This window comes from Hyla sarda, chromosome 3 (assembly GCF_029499605.1).
Source record: "Hyla sarda isolate aHylSar1 chromosome 3, aHylSar1.hap1, whole genome shotgun sequence".
NCBI lineage: Eukaryota > Metazoa > Chordata > Amphibia > Anura > Hylidae > Hyla > Hyla sarda.
This window is the reverse complement of record NC_079191.1, coordinates 241,528,102-241,546,337: the sequence shown is the minus strand read 5'-3', so window position 1 is coordinate 241,546,337 and position 18,236 is coordinate 241,528,102. Positions and strand designations below refer to the sequence as shown.

At 41.5% G+C, this 18,236-nt stretch overlaps 1 protein-coding gene across 2 annotated transcripts in view; it reads left to right on the top strand.

The window, feature by feature from the left end:
• FYN (FYN proto-oncogene, Src family tyrosine kinase) overlaps positions 1-18,236 on the top strand; it is a 186,381-nt gene that overhangs the window by 132,130 nt on the left and 36,015 nt on the right. For both annotated transcript variants that reach the window (XM_056566341.1, XM_056566340.1), the window contains exons 4-5: positions 3,789-4,046; positions 6,600-6,696. In XM_056566341.1, the coding sequence (XP_056422316.1) occupies positions 3,800-4,046; positions 6,600-6,696 (344 nt within the window). In that variant the 5' untranslated portion in view covers positions 3,789-3,799. The remainder of the gene's footprint in view (positions 1-3,788; positions 4,047-6,599; positions 6,697-18,236) is intronic.

The window sequence follows — 18,236 nt, the reverse complement described above, 5'->3', positions numbered from 1 at the left end:
GTGCTACCAGGAGACAGGCCAGTACATCAGGAGACATGGAGGAGGCCGTAGGAGGGCAACAACCCAGCAGCAGGACCGCTACCTCTGCCTTTGTGCAAGGAGGAGCACTGCCAGAGCCCTGCAAAATGACCTCCCGCAGGCCACAAATGTGCATGTGTCCACTCAAACGGTCAGAAACATACTCCATGAGGGTGGTAAGAGGGCCCGACATCCACAGGTGGGGATTGTGCTTACAGCCTAACACCATGCAGGACGTTTGGCATTTGCCAGCGAACACCAAGATTGGCAAATTCGCCACTGGCGCCCTGTGCTCTTCACAGATGAAAGCAGGTTCACACTGAGCACATGTGACAGAGTCTGGAGATGCCGTGGAGAACGTTTTGCTGCCTGAATCATCCTCCAGCATGACCAGTTTGGCAGTGGGTCAGTAATGGTGTGGATGGCATTTCTTTGGGGGGCCGCACAGCCCTTCATGTGCTTGCCAGAGGTAGCCTGACTGCCATTAGGTACCGAGATGAGATCCTCAGACCCCTTGTGAGACCATATGCTGGTGCGGTTAGCCCTGAGTTCCTACTAATGCAAGACACTGCTAGACCTCATGTGGCTGGAGTGTGTCAGCAGTTCCTGCAAGAGGAAGGCATTGATGCTATGGACTGGCCCGTTCCCCAGACCTGAATCCAATTGAGCACATCTGGAACATCATATCTCGCTCCATCCACCAACGTCATGCACCACAGGCAGTCCAGGAGTTGGTGGATGCTTTAATCCAGGTCTGGGAGGACATCCCTCAGGAGACCATTCGCCACCTCATCAGGAGCATGCCCAGGCATTGTAGGGAGGTCATACGGGCACGTAGAGGCCACACACACTACTGAGCCTCATTTTAACTTGTTTTAAGGACATTACATCAAAGTTGGATCTGCCTGTAGTGTGGATTTCCACTTTGATTTTAAGTGTGACTCTATATCCCTATGTCCATGATAATTTTTGTGTGAATTTGTTGTCAGCACATTCAACTATGTAAAGACGAAAGTATTTCATACGATTAGTTCATTCATTCAGATCTAGGATGTGTTATCTTAGTGTTCCCTTTATTTTTTTAAGCAGTGTATCTTACATTTTCACTAATTATGTCCTACATTGTCCTTAGAGACAGTTACCATTTCTATTAGTCATAACGAGAATATTTATGAAACCTCGTTTTAAGAAACAGTGGAGCAGTTACCCATACCCATCAGATTCCAGCTTTCATTTTCATCGGCTTTTAAAAAAAACAATTGTGTAGATCAGAAAGACGTATTTTAGAGATTTTATATGAGACAATGTGTAATGTCTGTTATTTATTTAATGGGTACCTCTCATCAAAAAAACTTTTGATATATTATAGATTAATGTATGCAGAGTAGCTTTACAATTGCATGTTATTAAAAAATATGCTTCTTTCTATTTAATTTTCCACTTTGAAGAAATGACCACTAGGGGTCTCCCTACCAGTCCTGGCAGCAAGCATTTCAGACTCATGCTGGAGTCCTAAACACTACGAGCTGCCAGTCTGCTTTGTTCACAAAGGAGAACACTCAGATCTGCCAGCCTGCTTTGTTCACAGCCTGTTTGGCTGTGAACAAAGCAGGCTGGCAGCTCTGAGTGTTTAGGACTCCAGCATGAGTCAGAAATGCTTGCTGACAGGACTGATCGGGAAAAATACAATAGAAAGAAGCATATTTTTCATTAACATGCTATTGGAAAGTTATTCAACATTCATTAATCTAAAATATATCAAAAGTTTATTTGATGAGAGGTACCCTTTAATTATTATTAATTTATGTATTTAGTTTATCTATTGATTTTTTTTTATTTTCAGTGGTGAATTTTTTTATTTTTTTTATTTTTTTGTAGCAGAACTGTGGTGGAAAGACCTAAAATGGATAGTTGTCCAAGTAATTTTTTTTTCAGAATCACATTAATTCAGAAATAGCATGGTGCAGCTCATCCCCCCCTAAATCAGTCCATGTGAATAACTTGACAGGCCTCACTGAACTATAAAATAAGCCTCCTTGTGCAGTCATTGCAATAAAGTTTCATTTTTGTGGATGAGCAGACAAGCAAGGAACAGTCAGAGTTGCCCTCCTTAAGATTTACTGTTGTGGTCGTGCTGACCCAGTCATGGGGTCAGTCAAGTAACACTGATATGTCTGTGTCTGAGGATTTCTATGCTAATTTTGTAAATTCTTCTATGGCTGTGTACATCTAAACAATGGCTTACTATGTATGCACCATGAAAATGTCTCTTGCGTAGAAATGAGTGGTCCATTTACATTACTGATTTATTTCATGGATATATAACAAAAAAAAGCTGTTACTGTAATATTTTATCAACTGTATTTACATCCAGACATATCAAAATTGTATCCTTTATGCAGTTAAAGGGGTTGTCTAGGATGCAGAAATAAGGAAATAAAATGCAGAACAATCTGCTTTATCTGTGCCTTTAGATAGGGTAGCATATAAGTCTGACAGTCATCTACAGAGCATCTATTTTGCTTGTCAGATAAAGTAAATGACTGTCTTTATACAAACAGAATTTGTACGTGACATTTCTACATACTGCAGCCGTGTAAACCCTGCAGGTGCTGTAGCATTGGGCTGTCATTTTCCTCTATTCATGATTGTCAGTGTTCTTAGTCTTTCCATTTCCTATATTCAAGGCAGTAAATGATGGCATCCTGCTAGAGAATAACATGATTTCGGAGTGACGATTTGTACAGAACATTCCCTTGCCTCATCCCACGTTCATTAGTGTATAGCGTGGCAAAGTGCCTCCTGCAGACACATTTCACTCCTTTGGCTGCCTTTCAGTTGGCACACTGTGAAATTTTCGGCCTTAAGCAGTGGGTGGATGCAAGTAACAACCCAACAGCTTACACATTAAGAATACTTTTCTTTATGTTGTGTGAAAAGGTATTTCACACATATTAATGGGGTCTTCAGATGGAGGGGGCATTGTTTCCTGTAATGTTTGCCATATTTTTGTAACATAAGCAACAGTTTAGTTCTAGAGAAAGGCACATTGACTTAAGCAGGATGCCCTTCTTCATGATCCCCAAAAGAACCCATTATCATTTGTTACCCACAAGTATAAACAGGTTTGTAGCCTTATGTGAAGACAGGTAAATGGCATGGTGAAGGCTTGTTTTATCATTACTTTGCTTGAATTATCACAGTGTACAGCTGTACAGGGCCAAGTAAGCATCATCCATAGCCTCTGTTACCTAGGACTAGGCCATTTGTACATGAGGTGTGGTATGGATACATACAGTACCATGAGATATTTACATGCGGACATCCCCTTCAATCCATTATTGACCTTATGCCCTTCTTTAGTTTAGTACCAGTAGAAATCTAAAGAGGTTTATATTCATATTTTGAAGTTCCTAGTATTACACAGAATGGCATTGGAAGGTGGTTTGATGTTTAGAGAAAATAGCTATGTTCTCTTGATCTCTATGTCTATTGACCATAAAATACCTGCATTTTTAGTCATTTTTCACAGCATGAACAGAATTATAGCATATACAGAAAACAATGGTTTCAGCAGTATGTGTGTAGAGTTCCGCTGTTAAAAAAAAGTAATGGTTGGGTAAAGTGTGCTGTGTAAACAGAAGCCGTGGTAGATGACTTAGAAGAATGTAATTACCATCACCACTGTAGTGCTGAAGACCATTGTTTCACTGTCACACGTAATTGCTTAACAGTATGTTTTATCTTTATGTTTTTTCTAATTTTTTCAGGGACATAGATAATGGGCTGTGTGCAATGCAAGGATAAAGAAGCAACCAAACTGACAGATGAGAGGGATAATAGTTTAACTCAGAGCTTAGGATATCGCTATGGGACAGATCCCACTCCACAGCATTATCCAAGCTTCACTGTGACCACCATTCCAAACTACAACAACTTCCATGGGACTGCAGGGCAGGGACTTACAGTCTTTGGGGGTGTAAATTCCTCGTCACACACAGGAACATTACGTACAAGAGGGGGAACAGGTAAGATCAATACTCTTCTTTTATTCTATGGCAAATATATGCTTGTATGATTATAAAAATCATTTATTCATTTCAAAGCAACCTACAAACCTTTGTACTCATGTCTTCCAATTACAGAAATAATAAGTGGTAAAAGGTCAAATATACTTAAAGGAGTACTCTAGTGCAGAGTATTCCTGCTCCGTCCTGCCCAGGCTGCAAAAAAAATGAAAATAAACCATCTCTCACCTTCCTGGGTTCCCGCGGAGCGTCACTACAGCTGATCGGTCCTCCGGTTCATCCTCTTCATACTTCCGTGTGTAACGAAGCATCACATAGTGCTCAGCCTATCGCCGGCAGAGGCAGAAGATCGCGGCGGCCGGCGATAGGCTGAGCGCCATGTGACGCTTCGTTACACCCGGAAGTATGAAGAGGATGAACCGGAGGACCGATCAGCTGTAGTGGCGCTCCGCGGGAACCCAGTAAGGTGAGAGATTGTTTATTTTCATTTTTTTGCAGCCCGGGCAGGACGGAGCAGGAATACTCTGCACCAGAGTACTCCTTTAATTAAATAGGGGAAAGTCTGTGACACTTGACAACCTTTACATCAACTGACAATTATTCTTAGGTCAAATATGGTTCTGAGTGCTCTGTAAGAAACAAGATTCTCTGGTCTCATTAAACCAAGATTACAATTTTTGGCCTTAGTTCTAATGGTCAGTGCCCAACCAGGCACTGCTCATCACCTGCCCAATACCATCCTTACAGTGAAGCATGGAGGGGGGGAGTTTCAACCTGTGGGACAGGAAAATATTATCAGAATTAAAGGAGTACTCCGGTGGGAAACATTTTTTTTTTTAATCAACTGATGCCAGAAAGTTAAACAGATTTATAAATTAGGCTACTTTCACACTGCCGTTGAGCCCCGTCAAGAACGGCCGCTAAACTCACAACAGTAGTGTGAAAGTAGCCTTCTATTTAAAAATCTTAATCCTTTCAATACTTATCAGCTGCTGTATGCGCCACAGGAAGTTGTATTTCTTTCTTCTTTCTGGAATTATTTTCTGTCTGACCACAGTGCTCTCTGCTGACACCTTTGTCCATGTCAGGAACTGTCCAGAGTACAAGTAAATCCCCATAGTAAATCTCTCCTGCTCTGGACAGTTCCTGACATGGACACATGTGTCAGCAGAGAGCACTGTGGTCAGAGAGTAAAGAACTCCAGAAAGAAATACAACTTCCTGTGGAGTATACAGCAGCTGATTAGTACAGGAAGGGTTAAGATCTTTAAATAGAAGTAATTTACAAATCTGTTTAACTTTCTGGTACCAATTGATTTAAAAAATATATATATTTTCCACTGGAGTACCCCTTTATGGGAAATCGGAAGATCACTTACAAATGTGTCTTAAGTATATGAGTCAAGCAGTGAAGCTGATATAACCGCTGCTGAAAACCCATTGCTCCTTTCAACTTCACAAAGGTTTGCTTTACTGCAGGTTGCACATAGGTTACAACTTACACAGAGAATAAATGAATGAAGTGGCCAGATATTATATGTACAGGATAAGTGGAGATGGAATATTACATTTTATCTCCCTCTTTAAAGAACATCAAGCTGTGCTTCATAATTGAATATGGCTGCATACAGTGCGCTTTCCATCCAATATCAGTGATATCCAGTCCATCATTCTGTAACACATATGTCTGTAGACAGTCAATGTCCACATGTGCACAGATGTTTTAAAGTATCTATTGGAACAGACACTACATTTTTCTAATGCTAGACAATTCAGTAAACATGAAACCTCGCGTAGTATAAGCTTGGTAACATACAGTATAAAAATAGCAAGATATTACTGTTTTTTACTGTTTTTGTATACAGTGTATATATATGTGTATATATCATATATATTATTTTTTTATTATTCATTTATTTATTTTTTCACGAAAAGCAACAACAAAGTACCCAATATAAAAAATCGACTCTGGTTTTATATCTGTAACACAAACAGTTATTTACAGAGTGTTTTTACCTTTCCGAAACAATTTATTGTCCATTCTGTATCTCTGAAACATTGTTCACAATGGCAACTGCAATAGATAACCATTTTCTTGTTCGGGGTATAAATAAATAGAATTTAAACTTTTTTATTCTTATGACAAATATGGTTCCAAGTTAAATAGAATAGGAGGGGAACCGGATCTGTACTTGCAAAAAATTTTTGCTGCCAACAGTTGACATTATCCAGGACAACCAAGCCCAGAAATAATGAAACTGTTCCAATATACGGAGCGTTTCTGTGCAGAACATTAAGTGAATTAAAATTCTAGATGCTAAATTCCGGCTTTGTTAAGCAGAATGGTTACACATTCCACACTCTCCATTGATTAAAGGGGAAATTATGTCTAGTACGAGCCTGTCAGAAATGGTAGAAGCTCTTCTAACCCGAACCATATGGATTGAATCAGATTGAGTTATATTGTAACCGCGCCGGCTGATTCATGCAAGAACTGTTTAATGTATGAGCTAATGTAATACCGCTTAATATGTGATCTGCTCTCATTCCCCAGGAGTTACACTTTTTGTGGCCCTTTATGACTATGAAGCAAGGACGGAAGATGACTTAAGTTTTCAGAAAGGAGAGAAGTTCCAGATACTTAATAGCTCGTAAGTGCTGATCGCAGTTTCAGTGAGTTTTTATAGGCTTATGGTTACATTTTATTAAGTTTCATGTTACTCCAATGATTAACATGAAATGCACGGAAACATAACACGAAGGTTGAGATGTGCACATAGAGCAGTGTTTCCCAACCAGGGTGACTCCAGCTGTTGCAAAACCCCAACACTCAGCATGTGCAGACAGCCAAAGACTGTCCGGGCATGCTGGGAGTTGTGGTTTTGCAACAGCTGGAGGCACCCTGGTTGGGAAATACTGACATAGGGGTTGAGCTTATCACACTTGTTTCACTTACACAACTAGATTTAGTAAAAAATTGCTATGTAAAAAGTGCAGCAAACACAGTGAAACCGTCATTGCATGTGTGAAATGACTTACAACAGGTCTAGCTTGTTATGCATCTGCATTGTTTCTCATTGTAACAAAAAAAATTCACTCAAGTATCAAGAAAGCTTCAACTACCAAAGCAATACTGTAAAAAATATTAAAGAAGAATGTTGGTTGCTGCACGATAAATTTCATAATTCAAACATATGGGACAACTTTTTTGCATCCCATTGGGAAATAAATTGATGTAATTTTAGATGTCACACCAGAGACTTTGGCGGTAGTGCAGTATGTATGCTCTGTTGTGTCGTTTCTATGCATTCTTCTCACAATTGAGAATGTATGGAATGCATAACAAGACTGACAAACACGATCCCCATGGCGGAAAACACATGGTGCAGCTGGTGTATAGCATAAATGGACACTTTCTCGAGTCACTTCATCCAGTTCTAATGTCATTATTTACCTGTATACAATATATACATTCTACACATGGTTGTGTTTTTTGGAAAATAAAGAAAAAAAAAATAAAGGGGGCTGCTCTTGCATTACTTTCACTTCTCAATTTTTGTAGTGAAGCTAACAGGACATTACACATACAGTTTGTGGGTGACAAATCAGAATCTCCATACTTCTGTGCAGATCTGCATGTGACATTTAGGCCGGATTTACACTTAGAAAGCTCCAGACGGAAAACTTACGAGTGCGGCCAGCGCCGTCTGACTCAGTCAATGCTAGGACCGCGTGAACATTGCTGTCCCCATAGACAGCAGTGTCTGCAGAGCAGATTTCGTCATAAGAATGGGCAAGTCCATCTTTTGGTGGCAGGATTTCAGCGGCAAAATATCCACCACTAAAATTCCGTAGTGTGCACTGTGCAGTGGAATCCCATTGCCAGCAATGAGACTCTGCTGCACCAGAATTTCTCAGTGGAATTTCAATATGGAGTTCCACTCGTAAATTCCATAGTGTGAACCTGGCCTTACGGTTGTAGTACACACAACTAGCACTTCCAGCTTCTAGAGTCTCAATGAGGAAGACACATGCCCAGCCATAGAGCTGGAACATGGGCATCTAGATAAGAAACTATTGTTTTTTTCTTTTCTTTACAGTACCACACATATCCTTCTTCATATAGGCATACTCATCCATCTGTCTCCATACATTTGTTCCATACTAGGCCTCAGCTCTCCAATGCTATAAGCTCTATTAAGCTGTGGGAGCAATGCATCTGTAGAGCAGCAATGGAAGCAATTAGGTTAATACTATTATCTTAATGAATGTCTGCAAGAGAAATTCTCTTATATAGTACGTCCTGTTCACCCGACTCTGACCACATCATTTACAGGCAAACGTCTACATGCTTACACTTAGCTGAGATGTCAGAGTGACCTTATATTCACTTCTGAGCAACAGAGAACATAACTGGCAATAGAGCTCTATCCCATATATCATTAAGAGATACACTAACCCCTTACACTTGTCACCGAAATGCATTTCTCTTAAAACAAATAAATAAAAATGCAACATAACATGAAAATCTGAGGTATTCAAGTATTTATTGTATTTAAAGAAGTACTTCAGTTTACTAAAATGTATCCCCTATCCTTTAGGCTAGGTTCACACTACGGAATTTCCGCCTGCAACTCCGCTTTGAAATTACAGACATAAATTCCACTTGCTAAAATGTATAGTGTAGGGAATAGGTTTCCGTTCACAAATTCACACTTTGGAATTTGTGAACGGAAAGTCCGCTTGAAAATTTTCACCTGAAGAATGGTGTTGCTCATTCTTCAGGTGGAAATACTCGCGGAACACATTGCAGTCTATGTGCTGGCCACACTCGGAATCTCCGGGTGGAAATTTTCTGCCTGGAGATTCCGCAGTGTGAACCTAGCCTTAGTGTCCGATTGCAGGGGGTCAAACCACTCGGACTCATTCAGGGCGCTGAGGAGAAGGAGGACAAGGGCAACAGTGACATGCCTGAAGGGACATCCCGAAGCAGAAGAAGTGCAGTCGGCTCATGGCCAGTCAAAGCCAACACATCAGCGCCAGCTGAAAATGCCGGATTACTAAACAGGGGTGTTAGGGCCCAGGGCGAGTAGAAATAACAGGGGAGGCCAATAATGAATCCCAAATAGATAACCACCCTGGAAAGATAGGGGAGAACACAACCTGAGGGAAGGGAGAAGCCATGGAAGGGAGGCAGGGTGTAAAGGGGATAAACCTATCTCGAGACTTACCCATTGCTTGGTAGCGGCATGATGGCAAAAGTCTAGAACACAGAAGCATATCACTGCCCTGTAGTACATGCGAAAGTCCAGCAACCCAGTCGTTGACGTAAGCAGGGACCCCCCGGAGACCAAATAAAGTGTGTCACTAAGGAACAGAGTCTGGCAAAGAAGGAGGCAGGTATACGGGCTGGGAGAGTCTGCATCAGATAAAGGAGCCTCGGGAGGACATCCATTTTAACCATAGCCATCCTGAGCGCACCCCAGGAGGATAGATCCCTCTCTAGGACCTGCAATAAGGGTAAGTAATTGACCTCAAACATGCTGTTAAGGTCAGCCACCAGGTGTATCCCCAAATATCGGAGAGAACGAGTCTGAGAGCGGAAATAAATAGAGAAGAAATCTAAGCAAAGAGATCAGGGAGCATGGAGACATTAAGAAGCTCAGATTTATGAGTATTAACTTTGAAGATTTATGAGTATTAACTTTGAAGGTCCCCATACTCCCCGAACTCCACCAGGAACGCGAGAATAGAAACATGGGGGGGGGGAAGTAACTTACAACAACAGGTCCTCCGCGTACAAGGAAAGCTTATAGGAGCAGGAATGTAACGAAAGGCCAGAAATGGACACGTTATGCCGCAGTGCCGTCGACAGATACTCCATGACTATAACATAAAGAAGGGGGGAAAGGGGACACCTCTGTCTCGTCTCATTATGAATGGAAAAGGGCGCAGATAAGACACCATTCACTTTAACCTGAGCTGTGGCTCCACGATACAGAGCCATAATGTGCCCATGAAAACGGGGACCCATACATAAATGAGCTAAGGACAAATTTAGAAAATCCCAAGCTGAGGGGAAGACCACAGAATCTGGTGGTGGCAATGACGGAAAACGTTTTCAGGGTGTTGTCCCTAGCCTCCCACCCCAAGACAAAGCCCACTTGATCGGTATGAATAAAATATGGAAGCAAGGGACCAAGACGAAGAGCCAAAGTCTTTGAATAAATCTTGATGTCAAGATTTAACAGAGATATGGGTCTATAATTGCTACAACAAGCTGGGTCCCTGCCAGGTTTAGGGATTACAGGGATATGGGCCGAGAGAGCCAGAGGAGGAAAAGAAGCACCGTCCACAACTGCAATAAATGCGGAGATACCAATTCCGAGAACATCTTATAGAAACGGGCTATGAAGCCATCAGGTCCAGGGCTCTTCCCATTTTTAAGACCCTTGATGACTTCCAACAACTCCCCAGACTCCAACGGATGTTCAAGGTGATCCCATTTGTCAGGGGGTAGAGAAGGGAGACGAGGTTTAGTAAGATATTGCTCAATTTTACAGCGAAGGGCAGCAGAGGGGAGATCAGCAAATTTACCACTTATATTATACAATGACTGGTAAGAGGAATGAAACTCTGCTACAATTTGTTGCGTGGCATGAACTTTACCCAGGGTGAGAGAATTGAGTGAGAGAACATAGGAGGAGGAAGTCCTGGGATGCATGGTCCAGGACAACCTGGAGCCACACTTATCGGTGTACTCATAGTAGCCACGAAGTTCCCTCTCCCGGAGACACAGCGACCGTTGATCGAGACAATTGAGCAGTTGAGGCCATACTGTTGAAATCTGAGCCCACGTCACATCCGAATAAGTACGCTTATTGGAGGACTCCAAAGAGGCCAAGGTTTCAAACAGGGAACGCAACTTCTGACCATTAGCCCATTTCAGGCGAGTCCCATGAGCTATAAAAATACCACGGATTGTACATTTTAAGGCCTCCCATTGAAGAGGTGGTCCAGTGGGGTCAGATCGATGGATCTCCAAAAATTCTGAGATAGTACGACCCACCTCAGAACAAGAATGGAAGGGTAAGAAAGAGAAAGACCTACAGTCAAAGAAGAAGAAACAAAAAAGAGAAGAGAGCATTGAGACAAGACAACAAAAGAAAACAAACACATACCTATTACAGTAAGGCCAACAATCCCAGGCCACAGACCTCGAACGAAAGCGGTAAACCCAACTTCCGCCAACCCAGTATAGGAGCAATGTCAGCCGACTACAGGGCAAGGACTAGACAAAACAAGAACCCCCACAACACCCTCCCACTGCCACCCCCAAACCCCCCACTAAGTAACAAGAGCCTCCCACCACCCCTATAAAGAACATATTATGGAGAATAAGCACCCAGCAGAACAAATAAACGGGAGTCCACGACTTAGAAGGCCCAGAACAGGAACACGATCCATTGATGGCCACACCATTTTTTTAGAAGAAAAAACACCATAAAAACTATCATAGAGGAGAAAAATGAAAAGGCAGTTTATTTTAGCTATTTTTCTTTTAGGCCAAAAATAAGCCAAACAGAGCAAAACCTGTGCAGAGAAAAAGTTAACTAGTTGCTCATACTAACCAATTAGATTGCTTCTTATATTTTTTAGTCCTTTCTAAAAAAATTAATGGAGCAATTTGATTGGTTTCTGTGAGCAACTAGTCAACTTTTCCTCCGCACATCTTTTAGTAAATCTCCCCAATTGTTTTTTTTCTGTAAAAGCACAGATGTTAATAACATTGTTACCTTGCAGTGTCAGGGTTTGAGGATCAAATCGCACCAAGGGTAACCAATGTGTATGGAGTTTGTATGTTCCCACCATTATTGTCTGGGTTTCCTCTGAGTACTCCAGTTTTACTACTTTTAAGGCCCATTGGGAATAAATACTGATGTGTGTGATCTGTACAGTGCTGCAGAATATTATGACGCTATAGAAGATTTATATTTTATACAGTGTAAGCAGTGTAGAGAACTGCTGTAGTGATCTTTTAAGGCTATGTCATCAATGAATATACATTCTTCAGTGTTTTAGGAGGAAAATATTAAAAAATGAATGGGAATATTGTTTTAGGTTGTAAAATAGAATGTGTCTGTACATTGGCGCGACATTTTTATTGCACCCACCCTGCGTCTTACTCTGCTCGGTAAAGGAGGTTTTCCTCTGGGTTGTTTCCAATGGCTGAGAAATGATTCTCTGTTTACTATACAAGTCGGCATGCTTGCACTGGTCCTATATTGCCCGTGCTGAGCTTAGTTATCTAAGTTTATTTTATGGTGATAAATATTGTTATATATTGTGAATAGAAAACATACAAATGAGTCGTCATATTGTTGTTTATACTTCAAAAATTCATTTGTGTATCATAGGGAAATGAAAGCATGAAACGTGTACATCACTGGTTCTGTTCTGCCCATCTGAACATTCCTGCCCATCCATTTAATTGTAGCACACTGCCAAAATACTGGCATGTCCTGCTGTATGTTTTCTACATTACATGAGACTTAACTTGTAAGAGAACCTTAATGGGTGTTAGCGTGCTGATAGTAAGATACTGCCATCTAGTGTATGCGTCTTATATTATCAGTGTCAGTGTCTTTTCTTTCCTTTGTTACTACAGAAGCACATGATGGCTGCCAGACATCCTCTTGTGAATCTTTTTGTAGATAGTGCCACCATAGTCTGTCTCGTGAAGCCCTTATAAACATCAGCACAAACTGGTGATCAGGGGATTGCCATGGGCCAACCTTCTGCTTTTGCTTACAGTGACACCTGTTACTACGTTTTAACCTATATATAACGAGTGGCCACAAAGCAGGAAACCTGTTACTACGTTGTAACCTATATCTAACGAGTGGCCACAAGTAATTGAGGTAAATATCGTGTGTCCTACCATGTCTGGATGTCTGCTAGCATGCCTGTGGAGAATGTGGAGAAAAGAAATATTATAAATGTCACATGCAGTATGTAAATGAGGCTCAAGTTGTCACCAGGCATGCTCAAGTAGTCACCAAGCAGGCGGCTTGCTGAAGTGGTCACAGCACTCCAGGCTATAATCACACCTCTTTAGGTTCTAATCAGGCCTATCCATGACTGATTTATTTATAGATGTTCCAGCAGACATCCATCTATTATGTGTCGCCACCTCTTTGTATTTCTGGATGGCTGTGTACAATCAAGTAGAATGGATAAAACATTTGGGTGGATAACCTTTTCATGCTTTATCCAAGCCGAGCTCTTCTGGAGTAGAAATACCAAGCTCCTCTAAAGTCGGTCTAAGTTCCTGAAGGACATAGGGATAGATTTCCCTTGATAAGAGGTTCCCTTTAAGCACGATACTGTAATGTCCATTTATTTGTTTTAGCATTTTTCCGTTTTAGGCCCTGTTCAGACCTTGTTGTTATGCATTCTGTTTTCTGTGCTCTTTCCAGGTGTGGAAGAGTTAAAGGGGTACTCCCGTGGAAAACTTTTTTTTTTTTTTTTTTAATCAACTGGTGCCAGAAAGTTAAACAGATTTGTAAATCACTTCTATTAAAAAATCTTAATCCTTCCAGTACTTTTTAGGGGCTATATACTAAAGAGAAATCCAAAAAAGAAATGCATTTCCTCTGATGTCATGACCACAGTGCTCTCTGCTGACCTCTGCTGTCCATTTTAGGAACTTTCCAGAGCAGCAGAAAATCCCCATAGCAAACATGCTGCTCTGGACAGTTCCCAAAATGAACAGCAGAGGTCAGCAGAGAGCACTGTGGTCATGACATCAGAGGAAATGCATTTCTTTTTTGGATTTCTCTTTAGTATATAGCCCCTAAAAAGTACTGGAAGGATTAAGATTTTTTTATAGAAGTGATTTACAAATCTGTTTAACTTTCTGGCACCAGTTGATTTGAAAAAAAAAGTTTTCCACAGGAGTACCCCTTTAAGCCTTTCTTTCATCCACGTGTAAGGCGGGTGTGTCTATATAACTCCAGCTCAGTCTGCATTATAGTTGCTGGTTATTCAGGGCAATACACTTTGTCTGCTTGTGCATTTACCTTGTAATTATCTTGTGATATTTTATCTGAGTTTTTAGCCATGGTTAATTAGTCTTGTTTACTATAGATTTTAGTCTGTTTCATTTAGTCAGTTTTTAGGATGCATGTCCTTTCTGATTTGTTTGGTCTGTGTTCACACTGAGAATCCTGTCCTGCGTTCCACCTCTAAGTGGAGTTTGGTTTTGAATTTATCCTGTCTTGTATCTTGAAATAAATCCTGTTTTGAATCTTGAGAAATATCCTGTCTAGGATCCTGACCAGAGTTCCTCTACGAGTTTGGTTTTCATGTATCCGTTTTATGAAGTTTCATGTATTATATTTTAGTTTCCTACTGGGTCAGCATCCTGTTCACAGGAGTGTGCCCACTGGTCAGTAGGCAAGGAGAGTGTTTTTAGGGTCAGTTTAGGGCTCACCCTCCCTGTCCCCGCAGTCGGTCATGACAGATACCATGCAGTTTCCTGGCTTATAACTAAGTGTTGTATGGTTCACAACAATGTCTGTCATACAGATGGCTATACTTCTAATAATTAATAAAGTGTCTTGTACAGTAATCAGAGGCTCTATGTGCAGTTTTGGGTCAGAAAGTGTCACATTCATTCCTCTGTTTTTTTTGTTTTGTTTTGTTTTTTACAATATTGAAAAGTTGTGCTGCCACTTAAGATAGGTATGTTTTGTAAGCTATAGCAGTGTATAATGTATAGGTTGATACCCTTCTATACAGGCTGTATAGACAAAATGGAGTAACCTTACAGTTAAAATCAAATACATGAAAATTCAATGCCTACATATGTTAAGCTGGTATGGACCAATCCAAACTAGGCTATAAAAGCTGGACACTTGTCTTTATAAAAGGGAATCTGTCACATTAAAAATACAGTTTATTCATCAGACATCATGTTGTAAATTAGAAGTAGGTTAGCAGGTTGATATATAGTTTGGTGGGAAAAATACAGGTTAACTTGTCATACATTCATAAATCTCTGCTTGTTTGGGCTGGGTAGTCAAGTGGGCGGTCTTAATCATTGACAGACAGCTCTCCTTTTATGCATACTTACGTATAGATAACTTTCAGTCACTGATTAGGACCGCCAATATTACTATTAAGGCCAGAATGAGCAGAGATTTAAATGAATAAATGACAAGTTATATAAATAACTATATATTTATCTGCTCATCTCTTCCTGATCTATAACATGATGCCTGCAGATAAGACTTTATTTTCAATGCGACAGATTCCCTTTAAAGGGGTACTCCGGGGGAAAAAAAAAATTTGAAATCAACTGGTGCCAGAAAGTTAAACAAATTTGTACTTATCAACTGGTATATATGTGGAAACAGACCTAGTCTAGACTATGTTTAGTCCATTATTATGAAAGGGCTTGCTGCAATATTTGTTGACATATATATGACACAGAGGTACTGCATTTTTCTCATAAGAACCAGGTTTTAAAAAAGGGTAGAATAGTCTGATGACAGAACCACGTTATAATAAAATCTATATATATATATATAGTAAAAACAAAAGGAAAAATAGCCAGCACAACAACCTAATACACAGGTGCCCGCTGCTGTGGCAAATACAAAATGTACAAACAAGAAAGTTGCAACAGCACTCTAGGTCAAAAAATGGAGGCTCTCAGCGCACTTTTCGATCAAAATGTGTCCCCCCATCCACCACGCGGAGGTGGCCTCATATCGGATGGGACCCTAACATGATAACTCACCTCTGCTGTGCATATAGCCTCTGACTGTGTGACATGTTGGATCAGCCATTGACTAAACCACCTCCAGTCTGAGAGGGGTGGGGTGCACGGCTAAAGAGGGTGCCACACCCCCCAATTTACAAAGTAAAAACAAAAGGAAAAATAGCCAGCACAACAACCTAATACACAGGTGCCCGCTGCTGTGGCAAATACAAAATGTACAAACAAGAAAGTTGCAACAGCACTCTAGGTCAAAAAATGGAGGCTCTCAGCGCACTTTTCGATCAAAATGTGTCCCCCCATCCACCACGCGGAGGTGGCCTCATATCGGATGGGACCCTAACATGATAACTCACCTCTGCTGTGCATATAGCCTCTGACTGTGTGACATGTTGGATCAGCCATTGACTAAACCACCTCCAGTCTGAGAGGGGTGGGGTGCACGGCTAAAGAGGGTGCCACACCCCCCAATTTACAAAGTAAAAACAAAAGGAAAAATAGCCAGCACAACAACCTAATACACAGGTGCCCGCTGCTGTGGCAAATACAAAATGTACAAACAAGAAAGTTGCAACAGCACTCTAGGTCAAAAAATGGAGGCTCTCAGCGCACTTTTCGATCAAAATGTGTCCCCCCATCCACCACGCGGAGGTGGCCTCACATCGGATGGGACCCTAACATGATAACTCACCCCTCTCAGACTGGAGGTGGTTTAGTCAATGGCTGATCCAACATGTCACACAGTCAGAGGCTATATGCACAGCAGAGGTGAGTTATCATGTTAGGGTCCCATCCGATATGAGGCCACCTCCGCGTGGTGGATGGGGGGACACATTTTGATCGAAAAGTGCGCTGAGAGCCTCCATTTTTTGACCTAGAGTGCTGTTGCAACTTTCTTGTTTGTACATTTTGTATTTGCCACAGCAGCGGGCACCTGTGTATTAGGTTGTTGTGCTGGCTATTTTTCCTTTTGTTTTTACTTTGTAAATTGGGGGGTGTGGCACCCTCTTTAGCCGTGCACCCCACCCCTCTCAGACTGGAGGTGGTTTAGTCAATGGCTGATCCAACATGTCACACAGTCAGAGGCTATATGCACAGCAGAGGTGAGTTATCATGTTAGGGTCCCATCCGATATGAGGCCACCTCCGCGTGGTGGATGGGGGGACACATTTTGATCGAAAAGTGCGCTGAGAGCCTCCATTTTTTGACCTAGAGTGCTGTTGCAACTTTCTTGTTTGTACATTTTGTATTTACCACAGCAGCGGGCACCTGTGTATTAGGTTGTTGTGCTGGCTATTTTTCCTTTTGTTTTTACTTTGTAAATTGGGGGGTGTGGCACCCTCTTTAGCCGTGCACCCCACCCCTCTCAGACTGGAGGTGGTTTAGTCAATGGCTGATCCAACATGTCACACAGTCAGAGGCTATATGCACAGCAGAGGTGAGTTATCATGTTAGGGTCCCATCCGATATGAGGCCACCTCCGCGTGGTGGATGGGGGGACACATTTTGATCGAAAAGTGCGCTGAGAGCCTCCATTTTTTGACCTAGAGTGCTGTTGCAACTTTCTTGTTTGTACATTTTGTATTTGCCACAGCAGCGGGCACCTGTGTATTAGGTTGTTGTGCTGGCTATTTTTCCTTTTGTTTTTACTTTGTAAATTGGGGGGTGTGGCACCCTCTTTAGCCATGCACCCCACCCCTCTCAGACTGGAGGTGGTTTAGTCAATGGCTGATCCAACATGTCACACAGTCAGAGGCTATATGCACAGCAGAGGTGAGTTATCATGTTAGGGTCCCATCCGATATGAGGCCACCTCCGCGTGGTGGATGGGGGGACACATTTTGATCGAAAAGTGCGCTGAGAGCCTCCATTTTTTTACCTAGAGTGCTGTTGCAACTTTCTTGTTTGTACATTTTATATATATATATATATATATATATATATATATATATATATATAAAAAGAGAAGACCTGACTCACTGACTCATCAATGCCCAGCCTAAACCCTTGGACCTAGAAAGCTGAATTTTTTCACAGATGTTGTTTTTAAGACGTAGACGAGGAATAAGAAAGGATTTTTCAAAATTCAACCCTTAAGGGGGTGAAAAAGGGGTTGAAAGTTTGTATGGAAGTTCGTCATTTTTGAAGCTAGAAGCATGAAACTTTGTTTTTAAGCTAACAATTAGAGATAAAGAAACAAGTGTTTTAACGTTTTCTAAAACTCCACCCCTGAAGGGGTGAAACGGGGATTCAAAATTTGTACGAGTTAACCCCTTGCCGCAGAACGCCGGGTATACCCGGCGCTGCGGCACGGGAGGGTTATGAAGCGAGCTCAGGAGCTGAACTCGCATCATACCTGCATGGTCCCAGCTGCTATCAGCAGCCAGGACCCGTGGCTAATGCCGG